Consider the following 23173-nt stretch of genomic DNA (forward strand, 5'->3'; position numbering starts at 1 on the left):
CTTCAAGAACATATAGAAGCAAGCGTAAAGCACGAAGGCACTTAAAGGCACAGCCGCACCCGAGACCAAAAGTCATGCAGAACCCCGAGAAGAGGGGAACTTGACAGTGAAGGCCCGTCCCAAGAAGAAGGATGGAGAAACGGAGAAAAATACCCACCGACAGGACAGAACCGACGGATCCAAGGTACAAGGAACAGAACCCGGGGAGGGGCCGATGCCCAACAACACGTATGGAGAGCGGGGAAGAAAAAACCCTACTCCTTGTAACTGCAAACCCCGCCCAAAGGATAGAAAAATCCCAGCGGGGTCCAACGGGACCTGAGGCTCCCCAAGTCAGCCCCTCACCAGCCTCGGGAACCCACACGGCAGGCCCCGGGGTAGAGCCGTCCCCTCATAGCCCCAGCCTCAAAAGAAAAAGCTGGAGCAGCCGGACCAGTATTAAGGAAGGGAGCCCACTGGCAGACTCATACAAAACGGCTAGAGGAACAGGCTCGAATGCCTCCGTCACTACCCTGGAAGGGGGGTTTCCCAAGACCGCCCGAGTCTCAAGACCACCGAAGCCCTGTCCCAACTCCGAACCCACAGACGATAAGGATCCGGATGCAGGGAGGAACCAGACAAGACAACAACAGGGGAAAAACAAGAGGGCATGGAAGGAAATAAAACCGAAGCAATCAACACCCCCAAGCCCATTCACACCAACCAAAACGGGGCAGCCTCGGGGCTTCTGGGGAGCAAACAACCTAGCGCATTGCCACCACCGAAATGCAATGTGCAAAGCTTGTGCTGCCTGTACCCGCATAGTCCGCATAAGACTGGGTAACCGAGTCGCAAACAAGCAACAAAACTCATAGGACTCCGGGCTGAAGGTGCCACCGACCCCCACAGGCAGCAGACAGAAGCAAAGAGTGTGAGAGTCATCCTGAGACAATGGGACAAAGCAACCCTTGAACTCGCACAAAGCGAGGGGGAACTCAGGGGTCACATCCATCGGACCCACGCATCCCCGTGGGGATTCCCAGGGTCCTGAGACGGAACTCACGTTCAAGAAAGCCCAGGCAGGGTACTGCTAACCGGCGCCCAAGTCTTCCAAACAACCTGCTAAGAACTGAACTCCCGGGATGTGTAATCTCATGGGAACCTAGCAGGGGGAACCACTGGAAAAATGAAGAGCACTCAGTACGCAGGGGGCAAGAACCAAGGCGGACCCCCCCCCCCCACCAGGCAGACCAAAAAAAAAAAAAAAAAAAAAAAAAAAAAAAAAACGCAAGAGGACAGCGTACCCAGGCGGAACAGAGCCGGCCGCTATGATTGGTGAAAACAAACTGCGCAGTACCACTGTATGAACATCAGAGGTCCACGGTTGTTCAACGTCCTACCAGCGAGCATCAGAAATATTACAGGAACAACCGTGGACATCTTCAAGAGGAAACTAGATTGTTTCCTTCAAGGAGTGCCGGACCAACCGGGCTGTGGTGGGTATGTGGGCCTGCGGGCCGCTCCTAGCAACAGCCTGGTGGACCAAACTTTCACAAGTCAAGTCTGGCCCCGGGTCGGGCTTGGGGAGTAGAAGAACTCCCAAAAACCCATCAACCAAGCATCAACCAGTACCCTACGCCCCTACCAGTGCAAACTGCCCGCTCACCCTAAGGCAAACAAGGGAGACAGAACACCCTAGCACACAAAGGGCAGCCGAAAACCAAGCAGTAAATGCCCTAGCAAAGGCAGAACAAAAGGAACTTGGGGAAGGTGGCCCCAAGCCCCAAGGGGAGTACTTACTGAGCACCTAGGGAAGGAAACCCTAGGCGCAAGCAGCCCGAGTACTGGTGAATCACTCCCGGCTCACGCACCACCACCTAGAAGACAGTCACCACACACTAGGTACAGTGGTGAAACAACCACTGGAGCCGGAGCACACGACTGTTGTCGATAGCATCAGCCTCAGAACTGAAGAGTGGATAGCCGAGCAGGGGTATGGGGCTCCCCCTTCTCCCTCCCGAGGAGGGGGGAGCTGCGCAGACAGCAACGCGGCGACGGGTGACGTCATGCTCGTTTGCTCGTTTCTTTTTGAGGAGTTCTATCCACTTGTTTGGCTTTTGGTAGCAATTTTCACCAGAATAGGGATTTGTTTTGGAACGCTTACCTTTCTGGGTGCCCGACCTGGTCGATGGCAGACATAGAATGCTTCTAACCACACGGGGGTTTCTATAGGCCATTGCTCTCCATGCTTCTCTGAGGGGGCCAGGTTTTGGCTCATCATCCCCAGTAGGCCCATAGAACTCCATACACATGACTAATGCCAAAGTCTGACATTAGCATATCAGCCTGGATAAGCTTCGGGGAGCCGAAGGGGCTCCCCTCAGGAAAGCATGTAGTTCAAGGTCCGGGATAACATGAAGTGAACAAAAGAAACATCTACCCAAAAGCAAATACTCTAAGAGACTTTTCCAATCTCAAACACTAAGAGATGACAGTATTAAACATGAGATGGTGATCCAAAAAAAGTAAGGCTAGAAAGGACACGAGCCCTGGGCTCTTATGTCACCCAGTAACTATAATGATCAATATTACACTAGATTTGGAAGAGCTACTGGAAATCTGGAAAAGGGCAGAAAATAGTTCCAATATTCAAGAAAGGGCTGAAGAGGAGAAGAAATAAGGGGGGGTATGTTCACTGCACACAAGATCCTGAGGGGAATAGACGAACTGGAAAAAAGAAGCCCAAATAAATTAAAATGAGGTAGCACAAGGAGATAATGAGGGAAGCTGGACATGCAATTGAGTCAGAGAGATGCAAGTGGAAAGCATGAAAGGAAGAGGTTGTTGAACCAAATTTCACCCACAGCTTTTAGGACTTGGAGGCAAACACCTGGGAATGGAAGACCGAGACAACAAGCGTCAGTCATTAGAGATAATAATGATGTGTTTGGTACCAGGCATATGAGTAAGGAGGGAGGCTGATTCCACCCATAGGTAACCTAAAATGTTACCTGGTGGTATGCTAGGGTTCTAGCTCATTGTTTGTTGACATTGGGCAAACTACTGCTTCCATTGTTTCCATCTTTTCTCTATTTAATCATGTAGTTTTACTTCATCTGTTCTTTCTGGATGATTTCACTCGGTTTTAGGTCAATCTCGGATCCCAATGCTCACCTCACCTCTATAAGCACGTGTGTCTGGAAGACGTGCACAATTCCAAAGGCCTGATAGTTTTGTTGATGTTGCTATGATACCAGAGCCAATGCGCTAGGGAGTTACTGATGCCCAGCGAGAAAAACCTATAGCGTCTGCCCCTTTGTATAGAACAAAACACAAACGTTAGGAACTCTTTGAACATAGTCCTTCAATAACATGTCGAAACCTTAAAAGGCATCCAATACAAAAGCTAAAAAAATCAAACTTCCTGCTTTCCATGAATGAGCATGCTTCTTCCAAAAACTGCAAGATAATTGAAATTTTCAACAAGCCTAAAAATGCACAAGCAGCAAAGCCCTATTAAGGAAGATATAGTCTATACATGACCAGAGGTATCCTGACAAACAAAATAATCAGATACAGTGACACAGAAGACTAGACATCAGTGAGGCATTATACATCAAGCAAACCAAGCCATATATATAAATAACCAACTAGCATTACATTACACTGCTAACTTCCAAAACACGACAGAACATACAACATACTGCCCCAGCCATCATGCAAACAGGAGACTGACAAGATGTAATAGACCTATATGTGAGATGCTTCACCTTAGCAGATTACAGAACCGACTAGGAACTAGAACACGCTGGACCTCATATTCATGAACAATGATGAGCTAATCAGAGACATTAATGTCTCAGACACTACGTACTCTGACCACAAGCTCATTGAAGTGCAAACGTAACATCAATAACGGTAGTAGGCCCAAGAGAAACAACAAGCGAGAAGGGCTATTCAATAAATTCCATTTTAATAATAAAAGGATAGACTGGGAGAAAATAAACAGGGAACTTACAAACATTCAATGGGAAAATGTTCTAAGTAATAAAAATCCTACACAAGGAACAGAAAAACTGACTTCTGAAGCCTATGAAGTCTGTCTGAAACATGTTCCTTTGAGGAAAGCCAGAAAGAAGTTCAACGTAGAAAGAGAACGCAGACGACACTACAAAAGAAGAATAAAGTTAACGGAAATGCTGAAGCAAACACGACTTTCCATACAAAGAAGGAATAATTTAAACAAGGAGATTGAAGAAATCAAACAGAGACTGAAGCATTCATATCAGATTGAAGAAAGGCAACTAGAACAGAAAGCAATTCAAGAAATAAAGAAAAACCCAAAATATTTCTTCACATATACTAAATCAAAAGCAAAAACCACTGCTGGTATTGGACTTATTCATACTAGTGAAGGTTCATATACAGAGGATGACAAAGAAATTAGTGAAATCCTAAAAAAAGCAGTATGAGGACATGTTTAGCACCCGGATACACAGCATGAAAGTGGAGGATCCGGACAACTTCTTTATGGGTGATATCCAAACCCCTGTAAATATAAATGATATCAACACAAGCGTGGCAGATTTTGAAAGAGAAATTGACAATATGCCCATACATTCAGCCCCGGGTCCAGACTCATGGAATTCAATATTTATAAAGAAATGCAAAGTGCCAGTAGCACAGGCACTCAGTATAGTGTGGAGGAAGAGCTTGGACACGGGGGAGATACCAGATGCGCTTAAAGCAGCAGACATAGCCCCTCTACACAAGGGAGGTAGCACAGCATTGGCAAAGAATTACAGACCAGTTGCACTAACGTCCCACATAATAAAAGTATTTGAGAGAGTGATCAGGAGTGAGGTCACTAGTTTCATGGAGACCAATGACCTCCACAATCCAGGCCAACAAGAATTTAGAGCAGTAAGATCATGCCTCTCACAGCTACTTGACCATTACGACAAAATCACTGAGGCATTAGAAGAAAAACAGAATGCAGATGTAGTATACACAGATTTTGCAAAGGAATTCGATAAATGTGACCACGGAGTGATAGCACACAAAATGAGGCAAATGGGAATAACTAGTAAAGTAGGACACTGGATACTCAGTTTTCTGTCGAACAGAACACAAAGAATAAGTCAATCATATAAAATCGAGTCCAAGTGCAGTTAAAAGCTCAGTACCTCAAGGTACAGTCCTTGCACCACTGCTTTTCCTTATTCTCATATCAGATATAGACTCAAATACAAGGCACAGCTTCGTATCATCCTTTGCAGATGACACAAAGATCAGCATGAAAATTACCTCTACTGAAGATACTGAAAAACTACAAGCCAATATTAATAAAGTTTTCGACTGGGCAGCAGAAAATAACATGATGTTTAACAGCGATAAATTCCAGGTATTCAGATACGGTAAAAATGAGAACCTTAAACATAATACAGGGTACAAAACGCAATCAAATTTGCCAATAGTAGGAAAGCAACATGTAAAGGATTTGGGAATAATGATGTCTGACGACCTAAATTTTAGAGAGCATAACCAAGCAAATATTGCGGCAGCCAGGAAAATGATAGGATGGATTACGAGAACTTTCAAATCCAGGGATCCCATCACAATGGTTGTACTCTTCAAATCACTTGTGCTGTCCCATCTTGAGTACTGCTCAGTACTCACTTCCCCATTCAGAGCAAGAGAGATTGCTGAAATAGAGGGAGTACAGAGAACATATACGAGATACATGAACAAGATAAAGCATCTAAATTATTGGGATGATATACAAGATGGGGATGATACTAAATTATTGGGATGATAGGAACAAGATAAAGCATCTAAATTATTATTGTCTCAAAGCTCTCCGAATGTACTCGTTAGAAAGACAACGGGAGAGATATCAAATAATATACAGGTGGAAAATAATGGAGGGCCAGGTCCCAAATCTGCACAGTAAAATAACAACATACTGGAGTGAACAATATGGAAAAAAATGCAGAATAGAACCAGTGAAGAGCAGGGGTGTCATTGGCACAATTAGAGAGAACTGTATAAACATCAGAGGTCCACAGTTGTTCAACATACTCCCAGCGAGCATAAGAAATATTTCCGGAACAACCGTGGACATCTTCAAGAGGAAACTAGATAGTTTCCTCCAAGGAGTGCCGGACCAACCGAGCTGTGGTGGGTATGTGGGCCTGGGGCCGCTGCAAGCAACAGCCTAGTGGACCAAACTCTCACAAGTCAGGCCGGGCTTGGGGAGTAGAACAACTCTCAGAACCCCATCAACCAGGTACCAGGTACCTTCACCTCATCCTCAGGTATACATGATGCAGCAAGAAACTTTGTAATCATTTGAACTCTGCCCTTCACAATGTTAACACTATCGCTCGCTTTGGACACTGATCACGTCACTTTTTTTCTCCCGAGTCCAAGCCGTTGACAAGACTAGTGTCCCCTCCAAAAATATTTGTATAAAATTAATTTTTTATCCGATCGACCTCGGGATAATTTCAAAATAAGCACCTTTAGAATGCGCACAATTTGATACCAAAATGAAAGATGTAACACGAAACTTGATGTCAGAATACTTGAAAGATTATAAATACATTTTTGGGTCTAAATTTTAAATTTTAAAATATTTGTTAAAATTCTATTTATTGTGCTATTATTATGGGACTAGTTTTAAAATGCGTGCCTTTAGATTGCAAACAATTTGATACCAAACCAAGCGACGTAACACGAAAATTGATGTCAGAACACTGGAAAGATATAAATAATTGTGATGAAGAGCATCCAAAATTAAAATGTTAAAATTCCAGTTATTGCTCTATTATTATGAGACTAGTTTTAAAATGCGCGCCTTTATATTGCGAACAATTTGATACCAAAACGAGCGATGTAACACGAAAATTGATGTTATCAAACTGAACAAGTACACACATTAGGTTGTGGTATGCAAATTGGTGCTCGTTCACGGGTAACTTTAGCCTTTGCTGCGGGGAGTCTCGCCAGGCTTTTGGACATTATATGCATATACACCTGCAGGGAATTTAATTGCGAACACAATGTTACCAAAACGAACGACGTAGCACGAGAATTAAGGTGAGAAAACTGAAACGAGTATACACATTTTACTGATTTTGTGCACTCACGGGTAACTTTTCCGACTTTAGGCTTTGCTGTGGGGAGTCTCACCAGGCTTTTGGACATTATATGCATATACACCTACAGGGAATTTAATTGCGAGCACAATGATACCAAAACGAACGGCATAGCATGAGAATTAAGGTGAGAAAACTGAAACGAGTATACACATTTAGGTGTCGTCGCACGCTCGCCCGCCCTATGACGTCAAAGTCTGCAGCGCTCACACGCCACGCTCGATGGTGCTAAGAAGAATTACCGAAAACCATCTTTTAGTGTCAGGTCAAATAAAACTGTAAAAATGAACTTTGGAAAGTTAATTTTTCAACTTTCTTCTGCAGTGAAGAAAAATTAAAGTAAAATAGAGAAGATTTGTGCTAGAATCACTGATCTCACCCTTTTAGTCACATTCAATAATATGTACTGTATATGCCTATAGTACAACAAACACAACTGCCTGTACGTTTCAACCACAGAAACCAGGTACTGGACAATATTCTATCTTCAAACCAACTTAAAACCACCTACATTTTTGTCAAACTATGCAACCATGCACATTAGAACAAAATTTTAATGTGCAATACTTGGCAAGAAACAAGTCATTGAACATTAGGGTTGTTTATGTCAGTGACTGTCGGTATGCTTATGTCAATGTCTGCGCATTTGAAGGCTGGACCTGCAAGTGTGAAGCACTTGCTAGACTAGTGCACAACACTGTTTAAAGGAGAGTACACATAATATAGATCATACTACACATGTTTGTACTGGTTAAATTATTTACATTTTTATAATCTGATTTGAACAACATATCTTGAGAGGATGGACACTTACATTATATTATGTTTGCACTTGTTAAAGGTCACATACTACTGTACCTGAACAACTGTACTATTTTCAGCAAAGCTGCATCTCTTCACATAAAGCAGCTGCTGCCAACTTCAATATAAAGTACTGTAGAATAATATATACAATACAGTATTTAAAGAAGCACCTGAGGAGATATCTTTCGTACAATAGTTGATAATCTTATAAATTTATTTAAACTGGCCAAGCATACTAAATGAGACACTTTATGTTTGCATTGTTTTATACTATAACAAAACTGCAGTGACAAATTCCATATTTGTCAACAGTAACAATATCACACAGAGTTCCCTTGAGGTGGTTCTGAGGATCAATGTTCATCGCCTGGTCTCTGACCACGCCACCTGGCTGCTGACCTGGATAACCACACTATTAACACACTGCTGCTTGCAGTCTGACATGACTGACAGCCTGGTTGATCAGGTATCCTTTGGAGGTGTTAATTAAGTTACCTATTGAACAATGAGAGTTGTTAACTGCTTATGCCCCTTGAGTACGGAGGGTGTTGAACCCTTAATATCTACAAAATTTTCCTACCATACTCACTGTGCTATTACTTTTCAAAGAGATAATTACTGTATAACCATTCTATTATGCCTTTTAGTCTCATATGAAATTACTTGTGTGAGTAGATTTGGGACATATACCCTCTAATATTTCCCATGTAAATTACTATTTCTGCCTGCATTCCAAGAGTACAGATTGATAGATGTTAAGTGTTCCAACTATTTAATGTTTTATTGAATAGATTCGGGTAGTAAAAGTTCTCTGCATGGTCTCCAGATCAGCAACTTCTCCAACTCTGAATGGGGATATAATGTGCAAAAGTATTCCACCCTAGAAAGCCTTAGTTTCTTATAAAGTACCATTATTGGTTTGATATTTTTTTGCTTGAAATGTTCTTGTTATCCAACCTGTCAGTTTTCTTACAGTCGAGACATACTTGAGTGTGTTGTTTAAAAATGTGGTCTTCCCTAGTGATACTCTCTCAGGTCTTTTTATGTTGTTTTCCTTTCTATAAAGTGATCTGATGGCATATAAAGTTCCAGCTTTTGTTCATTTTTTATCATAATACAGGAGTTGTATGTGGCCCATTTAAAGATCTGAATTACATCAGATTGGACATTTGCCATGTCCTCTACAGTTTCTAATAAAATGCCTAGTGTTATCTGCAAAGGATGATAAAAATACTGTACTATAATTTGCATCCTTGTTTATGTTTGATATGAGAGTACTGGAGCAAGAACAGCACCCTGAGAGAATGAGCTTTTCACAATAGACGATTCAGATTTCATTCTGTTGACTATTACTCTTTGGGTTCTGTTTGTTAGTAAATTAAATATCTATCATCCCAATTTACCAGTTATTCCTTTCATATACATTGTGTGTGTTATTTTGAGGTTATTTTGAGTTGATTTCGGGGTTTTAGTGTCCCCGCGGCCCGGTCCTCGACCAGGCCTCCACCCCCAGGAAGCAGCCCGTGACAGCTGACTAACTCCCAGGTACCTATTTACTGCTAGGTAACAGGGGCATAGGGTGAAAGAAACTCTGCCCATTGTTTCTCGCCGGCGCCTGGGATCGAACCCAGGACCACAGGATCACAAGTCCAGCGTGCTGTCCGCTCGGCTGACCGGCTCCCTAAACTGACTGTGTGCAATTAAACCATAATCATGTTTGCCAAAAGTTTACACGATGTCAGCATATACTAATTACATCACCGATTTTCTTGAGATCTTGAGATGATCTCGTCTTCCATAACATCCAAACCAGTGCCATAGTGGTCTAGCAATTGTGTGAAGCAGGAGCATCCTGCTCTAAACCCATGCTGACCAGATTTATGAAGACATTGTGACTATTTGTATTGTGATCTTACTTTTTAGCATTCTTTTCAAAAGATTATGATGCATGATGTTTGGAACAGGTATCTGCCACTAAAACATGATAGTCATTCAATGTTGGTACTACTGTATTGTCAAACTACAAAATGTAAAGGCTTAGTTTAATAACATTTAGGCTCGGCTACAACCCAGTTGACTTTTTAACCCTCAAACTGTAGTTATCATATAACAATGGTCCAGTGCAGTGTGGTCATCATCATATAATAATTTATGCCGTGTGTAAACCTTTGAAAACAAATGTTACCCATACAGTTCAATAGCCCAATGGTGTTCACAGTCATGGGAGGCCACAAAATAATTCAGAGTTTGCACGATTCAACTCTCGATTTCCCAACATCAAATGATTACCATATAACTTACCATGGGGCCAACAAAGATCTTCACTACATATGACTGTTTTAAAATCTTTGTTTATTTTTGCATACATATTCCTTACTTTTGAATATATTTAATGAGTAAACAAAAATTTGTTTGGTTCTGGCTCCTACCACAATGTTATGCTGACTAATGCCACAAGGAATGTTGACCACTGCCTAGGCAAAAACAAACGTAGATAAATTATTTTACTTTTCCATACTTTTGAATCTAGATCTATATCATAAGAACAAAAATAAGATTATTACTTCATTTTTGCCTATAGGCAGGGTAGCATTTTTTTATGATAGCAGCAATTTAAGGGTTAAACTTGTCATGAGCAAACATAAAAAAAAGAGGGGATTGTAAACATGCAGACTGCAAGAGCATGATTTATTCAAACATCCAGAAAATTGGATGCAGGCTATGTTGTTAGTACAGTGCCTTACGTTTTAAATCCGTTGCAGTTGGGAAGATGTACCAACAAGTGTTAATGATTGTGGATATAGAGAAAGACTAAAAATCTACAGCACGATAATAGTAAAACAGTGGTACTCATCACAAATAAGCCACCAGTTTCTAAGATATTAACACTTGAGCTACTAACTTGTGGAGGCTGGAATCTGTACGCAGCATTAGGAGCTTGCTGTAGAGCTGTGGTGGTGGTGACACTGCCCTGCATTTGGCCAGGTGCGGCCGCAGCAGTGTTGACACGTAGCAACTGGAGCTGGCCATTCTCAGTTTTGACCAACAAGTGGCCCTGTGCACCAGGAGGTAGTCCTTGTAACGCACCCAGGGTAATTTGCTGCAAATCAAACCAAGTCGTTAACCACAGACAACAAATTTCTTATTATTTAATACATTAGAATTCCAGTATAGTGTACATTAAAATATTGTACCAGTGTGTGTGTGTGTGTGTGTGTGTGTGTGTAATTACCTAAGTGTAGTTACAGGATGAGAGCTACGCTCGTGGTGTCCCGTCTTCCCAGCACTCTTTGTCATATAACGCTTTGAAACTACTGACGGTCTTGGCCTCCACCACCTTCTCACTTAACTTGTTCCAACCGTCTACCACTATTTGCGAAGGTGAATTTTCTCATGTTTCTTCGGCATCTGTGTTTAGCTAGTTTAAATCTATGACCTCTTGTTCTTGAAGTGCCAGGTCTCAGGAAATCTTCCCTGTCGATTTTATCAATTCCTGTTACTATTTTGTACGTAGTGATCATATCACCTCTTTTTCTTCTGTCTTCTAGTTTTGGCATATTTAATGCTTCCAACCTCTCCTCGTAGCTCTTGCCCTTCAGTTCTGGGAGCCACTTAGTAGCATGTCTTTGCACCTTTTCCAGTTTGTTGATGTGCTTCTTAAGATATGGGCACCACACAACAGCTGCATATTCTAGCTTTGGCCTAACAAAGGTCATGAACAATTTCTTTAGTATATCGCCATCCATGTATTTAAATGCAATTCTGAAGTTAGAAAGCATAGCATAGGCTCCTTGCACAATATTCTTTATGTGGTCCTCGGGTGATAGTTTTCTATCTAGAACCACCCCTAGATCTTTCTTTATCAGAGTTCTTTAAAGATTTCTCACATAATATATAGGTTGTGTGGGGTCTATGTTCTCCTATTCCACATTCCGTAACATGGCATTTATTCACATTAAATTCCATTTGCCAAGTGGTGCCCCATATACTTTCATATATAATTTCAATTAGTCCAGGTCTTCTTGAAAGGAATGACAATCATCTAAGTTTCTTATCTTTCCTATTATCTTAGCATCATCAGCAAACATGTTCATATAATTCTGTATTCCAATTGGTAGATCGTTTATGTTGACAATGAACATCACCGGTGCAAGAACTGAACCCTGTGGTACTCCACCTGTGACATTCCTCCAATCCGATACATTGCCTCTGGTTACGGCCCTCATTTTTCTATCAGTTAGGAAATTTTTCATCCATGTTAGAAGCTTACCTATCACCCCTCCAACATGTTCCAGTTTCTAGAACAACAAATATGTGGAACTCTGTCGAAAGTCTTTTTTAGGTCCAAACAGAAGCAGTCAACCCAGCCATCTGTTTCCTGTAAAATCTCTGTGGCTCAATCATAGAAACAGTAAATTCATTACACAGGATCTTCCAGGTCGAGAAAACCATACTATCTGTCTGATATTATATAATTTTTCTCCAGGTGTTCTACCCATCTGGTTCTCCACTCGTGACATTTCTCCAGTTCGATACATTGCCTCTGATTACTGCCCTCATTTTTGTCAGAAAATTTTTCATCCATGTTAGAAGCCTACCTGTCACTCCTCCAATATGTTCCAGTTTCCAGAACAATGTCTTATGTGGCAGTCTGTCAAAAGCCTTTTTTAGGTCCAGATAGATGCAGTTAACCCAACCACCTTTTTCCTATAAAATCTTTGTGGCTCAATCATAGAAATTAAGTACAGTGGTACCTCGCATAACGAATTTAATCCGTTCCATGTTCGTCATGTGAAACGGACGTCATACAAAACGAGTGTCCCCCCATGTAACCAGTGTGATGCACTGTGTTTATTGTGAAATTTCCCCAGAGTGCATGACATCAAATGTTCCCCAAAATAAATTTTTTCTTTGTAAAATGATAAATTACCGTCCCTGAACATGTCTATGTAAAAATAATTACCAAATTCCACTTACTTTGACTGTGAGGGCGTGGACAAGGTGCGCTGTGACGTCATCAGGGGCTGGTCGCCCGTGTGTGAAGCTCCCAGACACGGTCGCGCAGGCCATTCAAGCACCGCGTGTTGCCACAAATATATTTTCAAATATTTTTTCTATGCATTTACAATGCGGTTTTATTTGTTTCATTTATCGTATATGATGCATATTTGTGACCTTTACAATATGTATACAGTAGAATGTTCATAATTTTCCATGAAACTGTGATACATGTGTCAGTAATGTGTCCACAATAAATGTTTATTGTCACAATATTACGTGGTAAAAATTCACTAATATTACAATATGTACAGTTTCACATACTATTTACACAGTAACACACTGTATTACACACTCAGTACTTTGGAGGTGCATAATAGTCAACGAAGTAGTCCATGGTACACAGCGCGACTTTGCTCTCCTTGCACCAGCTACAGATAGATTTTTGCTTCCTGTTTCATCGTTATGTGTGCTTGCAAATAACGCACTTGCGTGCACCCTTGGCTTTAGTACTTGTAGGTGGTATGTAGCCAAGCTTGTAAAGCATAAAGTAGTATTGAAACGATTATAGGAAAAGCTCAGTTTGTAAGGTAGTCTTGAAAAGATCGCTTTGTAAGGTCCCACACAGGAAGAGATTCAGCTAGCCTCAAAGAGTGTCCATCAGTCAGGAAAAGATTCAGGTATTCTTGAAAATATCAATGAACACCACCACCATGGAAGCCGCTAACACTGTTAATCTATGCTACTTGTATCAGATGCATCATCACTGAACGCAGAAAACGATTCATCTATGTATCATCTATATACATTAGAGATGGCAAGGGTGGGGCTCAGAGCTACACCTGGATACGCTTGCTGTATCATGCTCATAGGTGCTGTATCACTGGCATCCGACCGTTGTGTTAAGCCCTTATTGCGCCTAGCTTCACCAATGTTATGACCCTTATGTTCTTCAAACAAAAGGGTCTGAATTGCACCGACTGAGCACAGTCTTTCAACACCGTGTGGGACAGGTGTTTGAGAGCCAGAGGCACGTGTGCCACAAATGGTTGCTCACGCAGTACTAACCCAGCCAGCAGCCCTTGTCTTTCATATTCGTTATGGCAAAAGGTTCGTTCAGTTTTTGTTGGGTAGGCTGCTCCATTATGACAATCTTTCTTTGTTTCAAATGTGTTCCATTTGTTTTGTATTTGTCACTTACGTCTCAATAATGGAGCAGCCTACCCGACAAACACTGAACGAACCTTTATGACATTTGTCCATTTTTCAAATTGTTTCAACAGTTCTTTTATTTTTCGTTTTTTTTTTTTTTTAAGAAACATGGAGCAGCCGACCTGTAGACCACCGAACGAACCTTTTTGACATTTGTACTGGTTTTCAAAATTCTTCATTTTTTTTATTATTTACGTTTTTTGTATGTAAGAAACATGGAGCAGCCTACCTGCCGACCACCGAACGAACCTTTTGCTATAAGGCAAATGAAAAATAAATATTGGACACATTTGAAGAAAGGAAAATGTCATAATGGTTTATTCCGTGTATGTAAGGTAGGCTTCTCCATTATTGAGACGCAAATGACAAATAAAAAACAAATGGAACACATTTGAAACAAAGAAAGATTGTTATAATGGAGCAGCCTACCTGCCGAACACCGAACGAACCTTTTTGACATTTGTTGTATATCAGACATTTCATTTCTTTTTTCCTACAAAAACGTCAATGCTTTGCAACATCTCAGTAGTCACCCTTTTATATCCCAGCATCATTAGCATCTTTAAACAAGAACAACATAATTTATGTGCATCGTCGGAGGCGTCTAAGAATGTGCAAGAAGCAGCGCGACCCCACCATGTGGTGTTGACGTTACTCAAACCAGCGTTCGTCATAAGGGACGATTTGACGCCGATCGGGCCGTTCGTTACCCAAAATATTCGTCTTTTGGGGCAATCGTTATGCGAGGTACCACTGTATATTCATTACACAGGATCTTTGAAATAAAAAACCATAATACACGTATCTGTCTGTTATTATATCAGTTTTCGCCAGGTGCTCTACCCATATAATTTCAATTATTTTTCCAATATTTAGAATATTACACTTGTCAATGATACAGGTCTATAATTGAGTGGGTCTTCCCTGCTGCCACTATTCGAGATTGGAACTATAATAGCCTTTTTCCACACACCTGCTACAACTCCTGTACACAGGGAATGCCTGAAAAATCAGTTGAAGTGGAATGCTGAGCTCGGGTGCACATTCTCAGAACCCATGGTGAAACTTCCATCTGGGCCAACTGCTGTACTTTGTTCTTAGCTCCTTGAGCATTTTTTCCACTTCCGTCTCTAAACACCTAAATCTAAATCCATAGACTGGGAAGCATGTGAAGCTAAAACAGAAGATTTCTGGACCTGTAAATTTGTAGACCTCATCCTGGAAACATTCTTGTATCAACATGTTAAACAAGCTACCCGGATGAGGGAAGGGGACGTCCCCTCCATGCTAGATTTGATATTTACCAGGAAGGAGGAAGAAATATTTGACATTCAGTACCTTCCTCCCTTGGGTAAAAGTGACCATGTCTTTTTGGGAATAAAGTATGCAATGCGTTATAATCTGGAAGAAAATATGACGGTCGATGCAAATGAAAAACCTGACTTTAGGAGAGGACATTATAGCAACCTTAGAAATTTTTTTAGTGAGTATAATTGGACAGACTTGTTGCTAGGCAAGGAAGTCAATGAGATGTATGTAAGGTTTTGTGAAATATATGATAAAGGCACAACAAAATTTACACCAAAACAGAGAAGCAGAACTAGGAAACAGGATTGGTTCAACAGAAAGTGCGAGAGGGCCAGAGACCAAAAGATACAAAAATGGAATCAATACAGGAAGAGGCCGAACCCCCAAACATACCAGTGATACAAAGATGCGAGAAACAACTACACGGCAGTGAGGAGAGAGGCAGAAAGAAATTTTGAAAAAGGGATTGCAGACAAATGTAAAACAGAAACAGGTCTATTCCATAAATTCATAAACAACAAATTGCAGGTAAAGGATAATATTCAGAGGTTGGAAATGGGAAATAGATTCACGGAAAATGAAAAGGAAATGTGTGAAACATTAAACGAAAAGTTCCAAAGTGTGTTTGTACAAAATGAAATCTTCAGGGAACCAGATACAATAAGAATTCCAGAGAACAACATAGAGCACATAGAGGTGTCTAGAGACAAAGTGGAAAAAATGCTCAAGGAGCTAAATAAGAACAAAGCAGTTGGTCCAGATGGAGTTTCACCATGGGTTCTGAGAGAATGTGCACCTGAGCTCAGCATTCCTCTTCAACTGATTTTTCAGGCATCCCTGTATACAGGAGTTGTAGCTGATGTGTGGAAAAAGGCTAACATAGTTCCAATCCACAAAAGTGGAAGCAGGGAAGACCCCCTTAATTATAGACCAGTATCATTGACAAGTGTAATAGTCAAAATATTGGAAAAAATAATTAAAACTAAATGGGTAGAACACCTGGAGAGAAATGATATAATATCAGACAGACAGTATGGTTTTCGATCTGGAAGATCCTGTGTATCGAATTTACTCAGTTTCTATGATCGAGCAACAAAGATATTACAGGAAAGAGATGGTTGGGTTGACTGCATCTATCTGGACCTAAAAAAGGCTTTCGACAGAGTTCCACATAAGAGGTTGTTCTGGAAACTGGAAAATATTGGAGTGACAGGTACGCTTCTAACATGGATGAAAAATTTTGACTGATAGAAAAATGAGGGCTGTGATCAGAGGCAATGTATCGGACTGGAGAAATGTCACAAGTGGAGTACCACAGGGTTCAGTTCTTGCACCAGTGATGTTTATTGTCTACATAAATGATCTACCAGTTGGTATACAGAATTATATGAACATGTTTGCTGATGATGCTAAGATAATAGGAAGGATAAGAAACCTAGATGATTGTCATGCCCTTCAAGAAGACCTGGACAAAATAAGTACATGGAGCACCACTTGGCAAATGGAATTTAATGTTAATAAATGCCATGTTATGGAATGTGGAATAGGAGAACATAGACCCCACACAACCTATATATTATGTGAGAAATCTTTAAAAGAATTCTGATAAAGAAAGATCTAGGGGTGGTTCTAGATAGAAAACTATCACCTGAGGACCACATAAAGAATATTGTGCAAGGAGCCTATGCCACGCTTTCTAACTTCAGAATTGCTTTTAAATACATGGATGGCGATATACTAAAGAAATTGTTCACGACTTTTGTTAGGCCAAAGCTAGAATATGCAGTTGTGTGGTGCCCATATCTTAAGAAGCACATCAACAAACTAGAAAAGGTGCAAAGACATGCTACTAAGTGGCTCCCAGAACTGAAGGGCAAGAGCTACGAGGAGAGGTTAGAGACATTAAATATGCCAAAACTAGAAGACAGAAGAAAAAGAGGTGATATGATCACTACATACAAAATAGTAACAGGAATTGATAAAATCAATAGGGAAGATTTCCTGAGACCTGGAACTTTAAGAACAAGAGGTCATAGATATAAACTAGCTAAACGCAGATGCCGAAGAAATGTAAGAAAATTCACTTTCGCAAACAGAGTGGTAGACGGTTGGAACAAGTTAACACTTTCGCCCGGGCATGACGCAGCATTGCGTCATCCGTTTACTGGCGGTAATTCCGGGGATGACGCAGCATTGTGTCATCCACTTTAAATAATCGCCAAAAATCAGGTTTTTATCCGATTTTTTGGGGACTGGTTTTAAAATGCGCGCCGATGTCTTCCCATTTTCTTTGTTGAGCCTCGTGGCCCTCAGGCAGCTTGGCACATGCCGTGGGCCCATTGTTTTCGCTCCACTGTTGTGACCAATGTCGCCTCCCCTCGCATCTCAAACGTGTGAACATTTCGGCTATTTTCCGTGGCTATATTTCTTACTGCGGCTTTAGAAACTATCTACGCTTACTCCACGATGGATAGTGATAATGAACAAGGCCCTTCCAGGAAGAAAATTGCGAAAGAAAGGCTTGAAAAGGGCGGGAATTGGGAGTGTAGCTGGAATGCGGCTGAGCACTCACTCGCGGCTAATGCGTGGCCCGTCTTCAACTCGTCGGCGGTTGGAGCGTGACCAGGTTTTTTATTTTATATGCTAATGTTCCTCTAGAGAATTCTATTGCGAACCCATTGAGACCAAAATGAAAGACTTAGGATAAAAATTGAGGTGACCAGAGTGAAAATAGTGAAAACATTTTATCGCGTTTGCGCGCTCCTGGGTAACTCGTTCGCACTTTCTCTGTTTGCTGCGGGTAATTAGCCGGGCTTTTGGAGTTTATATGCATTTAGTGCTGTAGAGAATTCTATTGCGAACACAATGATACCAAATTTAATCTCGTAGGACGGGAATTAAGGTGACAAAGTTGAAGAGAGTATACACTTTTCAGAATTTACGCGCACTCCTGTGACACCCTGGGTCCCATATCGCACAGTCGAGGGGTGGCGAGCGGGGTGCACCAAAGTGTTAAGGGAGAAGGTGGTGGAGGCCAAGACCGTCAGTAGTTTCAAAGCGTTATATGACAGAGTGCTGGAAAGACGGGACACCACGAGCGTAGCTCTCATCCTGTAACTACACTTAGGTAATTACCTCTATGTGCTCTATGTTGTTCTCTGGAATTCTTCTTAAATTTAATTTTGCACAAACACACCTTGGAACTTTTCGTTTTAATGTTTCACACATTTCATTTTCCGTGAATCTGTTTCTGATTTTCAACCTCTGAATATTATCCTTTACCTGGAATTTGCTGTTGATGAAATTATAGGATAGGCCTGGTTCTGTTTTACATTTGTTCGCTATCCCTTTCTTAAAATTTCTTTCTGCCTCTCTCCTCACTGCCATGTAGTTGTTTCTTGCATCTTTGTATCGCTGGTATGTTTGGGGGTTTGGCCTCTTCCAATATTGTTTCCATTTTTGTGTCTTTTGGTGTCTGACCCTCTCGCAATTTCTGTTGAACTAATCCTGTTTTCTAGTTTTGCACCTCTGCTTTGGTATAAATTTGTTTGTGACTATCATACAGCATATTTCACAAAACTTGGCAGACATCTCATTTACTTCCTTGCCTAATGGCAAATCTTTTCAGTCAAATTACTTACAAGAAAGCTCTAAGTTCCCCATAATGTCCTCTCCTGAAATCAGTTTTTTCAACTGCTTCAACCTCCTCATTTTCTTCCAGATTACAATGCATTGCATACTTTATTCCTCAAAAGACATGATCACTTTTACCCAAGGGTGGAAGGTACTGAATTTCAAATAGCTCTTCCTCTTTCCTGGTAAATATCAAACCCAGCATGGTGGGAACATTCCCTTCCCTTATCTTCATAGCTTATTTAACATGTTGATACATGAATGTCCCGACTACCAACAGTTGTGATCTATCTTTATCGACTCTCGTTATACTGTAATCTCTCTCATTACTGTTATAAGACCCCCTCATTTATGATCCAGCTCCTCTCCTGTCCATGTGTTGTATGGCGGTGGACTATATGCATTTATGACTTAGTTTATCATCCTGATTTTCAGATCTCCAGTGCTATTATGCCAACTTCTCATGTTCAAATAATTCAGTATTCCTTCTGGTAGATCGTTTATGCAGACAAACATTTCTGGTACAAGAACTGAATCCTGTGGTACTCTGCTAGTAATACTCTTCCAGTCAGATACAAAGCCTCTAATTACCACCCTCATCATTTTGGCAGAAAATTTTTCATCCATGTCAGAAGTCTCCCTGTCACCCCTCCAGCATGTTCCAGTTTCCAAAACAACCTCTTGTTTGGCACTCCGTCAAAGTATTTTTAGATCCAGATAAACACAGTCAACCCAACCATCTCTTTTCTTCAGAATATCTCATTCTATCATTAAAACTAAGTAGATTTGTTACACAGGACCTTCCTTTATGAAAAACATAGTCTTATTATGCCATTACTCTCCAGGTGTTCCACCCTTATGGTTTTAAATATTTTTTCTAGTGTTTTAACTACCATGCTTGTAGTAATACAGGTCTATAATTTAGATGTGTATGTATGTATATTCACTATATAGATATTATAACTTCTTGAAAACATCCCTCATTTCCAATGGAATAAGTGTCCCTTTTAGAACAATTTACCCCTCTGAAATCCAATTACCATAAGTAGCAAATGGGTAAATGAATAATTATTACAAGTAATTAAACAAGGTATTAAACACAGTAGGCCTAATGATTTTTCATATTAACATTTAATCAAAAGAAACCTTATATTCATGCAGTATGTGACAATGAATACAACTCGTATAATAAAAAATTGCCATCAACGTGTAAATATTAAATGAAACACACAGGAAAAGGTAACATTTTTATCTAGATTATGTCTAAATAGGGCATGAGGAGAAAAGGGTGGTTCGAGCTACATGCTAAAAAATTCAGGTGGAGAAGTAGATACAGTATTAAAATTACTTTATTATAATATATTTTTGAGTGTGTGTTATATTGATTTTAAGTATATCATCCTAGAATATACCTGTATACATATCAGTCGCTAAATTAAACTAAAACAAGTTATTACCTGTCCTATAATAGGCTGTTTCAAAAAGTGCAACAAAATCACAGTAGCAGTTGATGATACCATTTTTTCTCAATGTCAAATTTAGTTTTAACAGTGAAAGACAAAAACACTCATGTGCAGAAACAGGCAACTGAACTTAACAAATTTTGGCCAAGGAAAAAACCTTGAATCCTTGTATCAATCTTGATACAAGGTTAAGAATATTAAAATTCTGTATTCAACCATGTTCCGCCAACTATATATATACACTGCCCCCTTGAAAATCTGGACCTCCTACCCGATTTCTTTTCTGAAATTTGGATTTATAAAACAAAAATCCAGACTCCCAAGAGGAATAAAATGAAATCCAAATTGTCGGTTCATGATAAAGTAACTTACATCAAAACGTAATTTATTTCAAATTTTTGCTAATTGTTATTTTTATTTGTAAATATACAGTACTGTACAGTACTGTAATTAAAAATAATGCAAATATTTTATAAATGTTTTACTAAACTTGTACTGTACTATAAACTTCAAAAACACATGGTTATGTCCTTGTAAGTGTGTTACCAGATACAAACCCTTAGCAGTTTAAAGACCAATTGATGAAAATAGAATACTGTTTGGAAAAACCACAAAAACCAAGCCCCAAACATCATCCTGCTTGGCAACTTTAACCTACAACACTTAAAATGTGGCAAATAATTATATCAGAGAGAATCCCAAGCAGCAGTCGATGTGAACACACACACAAATGACCTCTTACAAATGTGTAATATATTTGCTTTAATTAACTCCCCAAATAGTGGAACCAACCAAGAAAATACTCTAGACCTTATTTTTACAATGAACTGGATAGAAACATAATGAATACAAATACTGTACATATTACTCGGATCACAACCTAATCAAACTTCACAGAAGCATGGGCAATAGACCTGCACAGTCAGACTCAAATCCAAGAGGAAGAGAATTCAACAAATTCAATTTCAATAATAAGCTTATTAATGGGAATTAATAAACCAAAATCACTGCTTTGAGAAAATAGGCACAGAAGCATTAGAAATATGCTCAGATCACATACCACTAATAATAATAAAAATAAAAAAAAATAAAAATTAAAATTGGAATGAGAATGTTATTCCTTTTACAGGCGAAGAAAACAAATTCTAGAACAGATTGAACACCGACCCTTTCATAAGAATGACATGTAAGTCTGTGTAGGGAAATAGAAACGATTGAGCTAAAGCTGCAAGTCAGATAAAATCGAGCAGAGGCAAAGAAGATAAACAGGAGAGGAGGAACTCAAAATACCTTTTCTCCTATGCAAAATCAAGCCCAGAAACTACATCTGGTACTAGGCCCACATGTAAATGTGATGGAACTTTCACAGCTGACTACAAAGAAATGAATGAAATAATGAGGATACAGCACGATTGTTTTCCGTGAACCATTGAACACACTGAAGATCAGAAATCCAAATAAATTCTTCATGAATGTGATACTGTAACAACAAATCATATACTGTATCAGATGTCACCCTAACCCCCACTAGACTTTTGAAGTCTCAGGCCCAGATTCCTGGAGTTCTATATTCATCAAGAATGGCATTAAAAAAAATTACTATCACAGGCCCTAAACATTATTTGGATACATAGCATAGATGCAGGTGATGCTATGTATCACCTGCATAAATAAAAATAAATAAATATTTATTTATTTTTATTTATTTGTACGTCTCTGACACTAAAAACACTCGAGATCATGCTACTCCACAAAGGATGCAATAAATCACAGTTTCTATTTACAGAACCCTAGACAACATTGGTTCAGAACAGGGTGCTCCTGCCTCTCGTAAGCAAAATGCAGATGTAATACATGCACAGATTTCATTAACATTTTCAACAAATGTGACCATGCACACATGAGGAATTACTGGCAAAGTAGGAAGATGTATCTTTAATTTCCTAACAAAGCCTAGAGGATAATAGCCAACAAAGTAGTCTGGATCATCCACCATGAAAAGCTCAGCCCCCCCCCCCTGGTATAGTGCTCGCTCTAGTACTTTTCCTCATACCCATATCGGACATAGACACGGACACAAACTACAACTCTGTATCATCCATTACAGATGAGAAATTTTCAAACGAATAGACAATATAACGGGCACAGTAAACCTGCAAACCAGTGTACATCCTGTCTTTCAATGGGCCACAGAAGATAGTATAAAGTTTAATGGAGATAAGTTCCAGCTCCTGTACTATAGTAAAAATTAAAATAACAAAATGGTAACCACATAAAAATGCAGTCAAATCACGCCATAGAATGAAAAAAAATATAAAAGATTTGGTAGTATCTCAACCATAGAATGAAAAACAAATAAAGTATAAAAGATTTGGTAGTACTGTACAGTAATTATGTCCAAAGTTATTATTTTTAAAGAACACAATACAGTAGCTACCACAACTGCAAGAAAAATGACAGGGTGGATAACAAAAACCTTTCATACAAATATGCCAGACAAATGCATAACCAGCATAACCAAGCAAATATTGCGGCAGCCAGAAAAATGATAGGATGGATTACGAGAACTTTCAAATCCAGGGATTCCATCACAATGATTGTACTCAAGTCACTTGT

At 40.0% G+C, this 23173-nt stretch overlaps 1 protein-coding gene across 3 annotated transcripts in view; it reads right to left on the minus strand.

The window, feature by feature from the left end:
- LOC123769433 (transcription initiation factor TFIID subunit 4) overlaps positions 1-23173 on the minus strand; it is a 241093-nt gene that overhangs the window by 201978 nt on the left and 15942 nt on the right. For 2 of the 3 annotated variants that reach the window (XM_069308836.1, XM_069308834.1), the window contains exon 2: positions 10846-11043. The exons of the other annotated variant lie outside the window; for it this stretch is intronic. In XM_069308836.1, the coding sequence (XP_069164937.1) occupies positions 10846-11043 (198 nt within the window). The remainder of the gene's footprint in view (positions 1-10845; positions 11044-23173) is intronic. 3 annotated transcript variants of the gene reach the window in all.

The sequence above is a fragment of the Procambarus clarkii genome, chromosome 63, assembly GCF_040958095.1.
Source record: "Procambarus clarkii isolate CNS0578487 chromosome 63, FALCON_Pclarkii_2.0, whole genome shotgun sequence".
Lineage (NCBI taxonomy): Eukaryota > Metazoa > Arthropoda > Malacostraca > Decapoda > Cambaridae > Procambarus > Procambarus clarkii.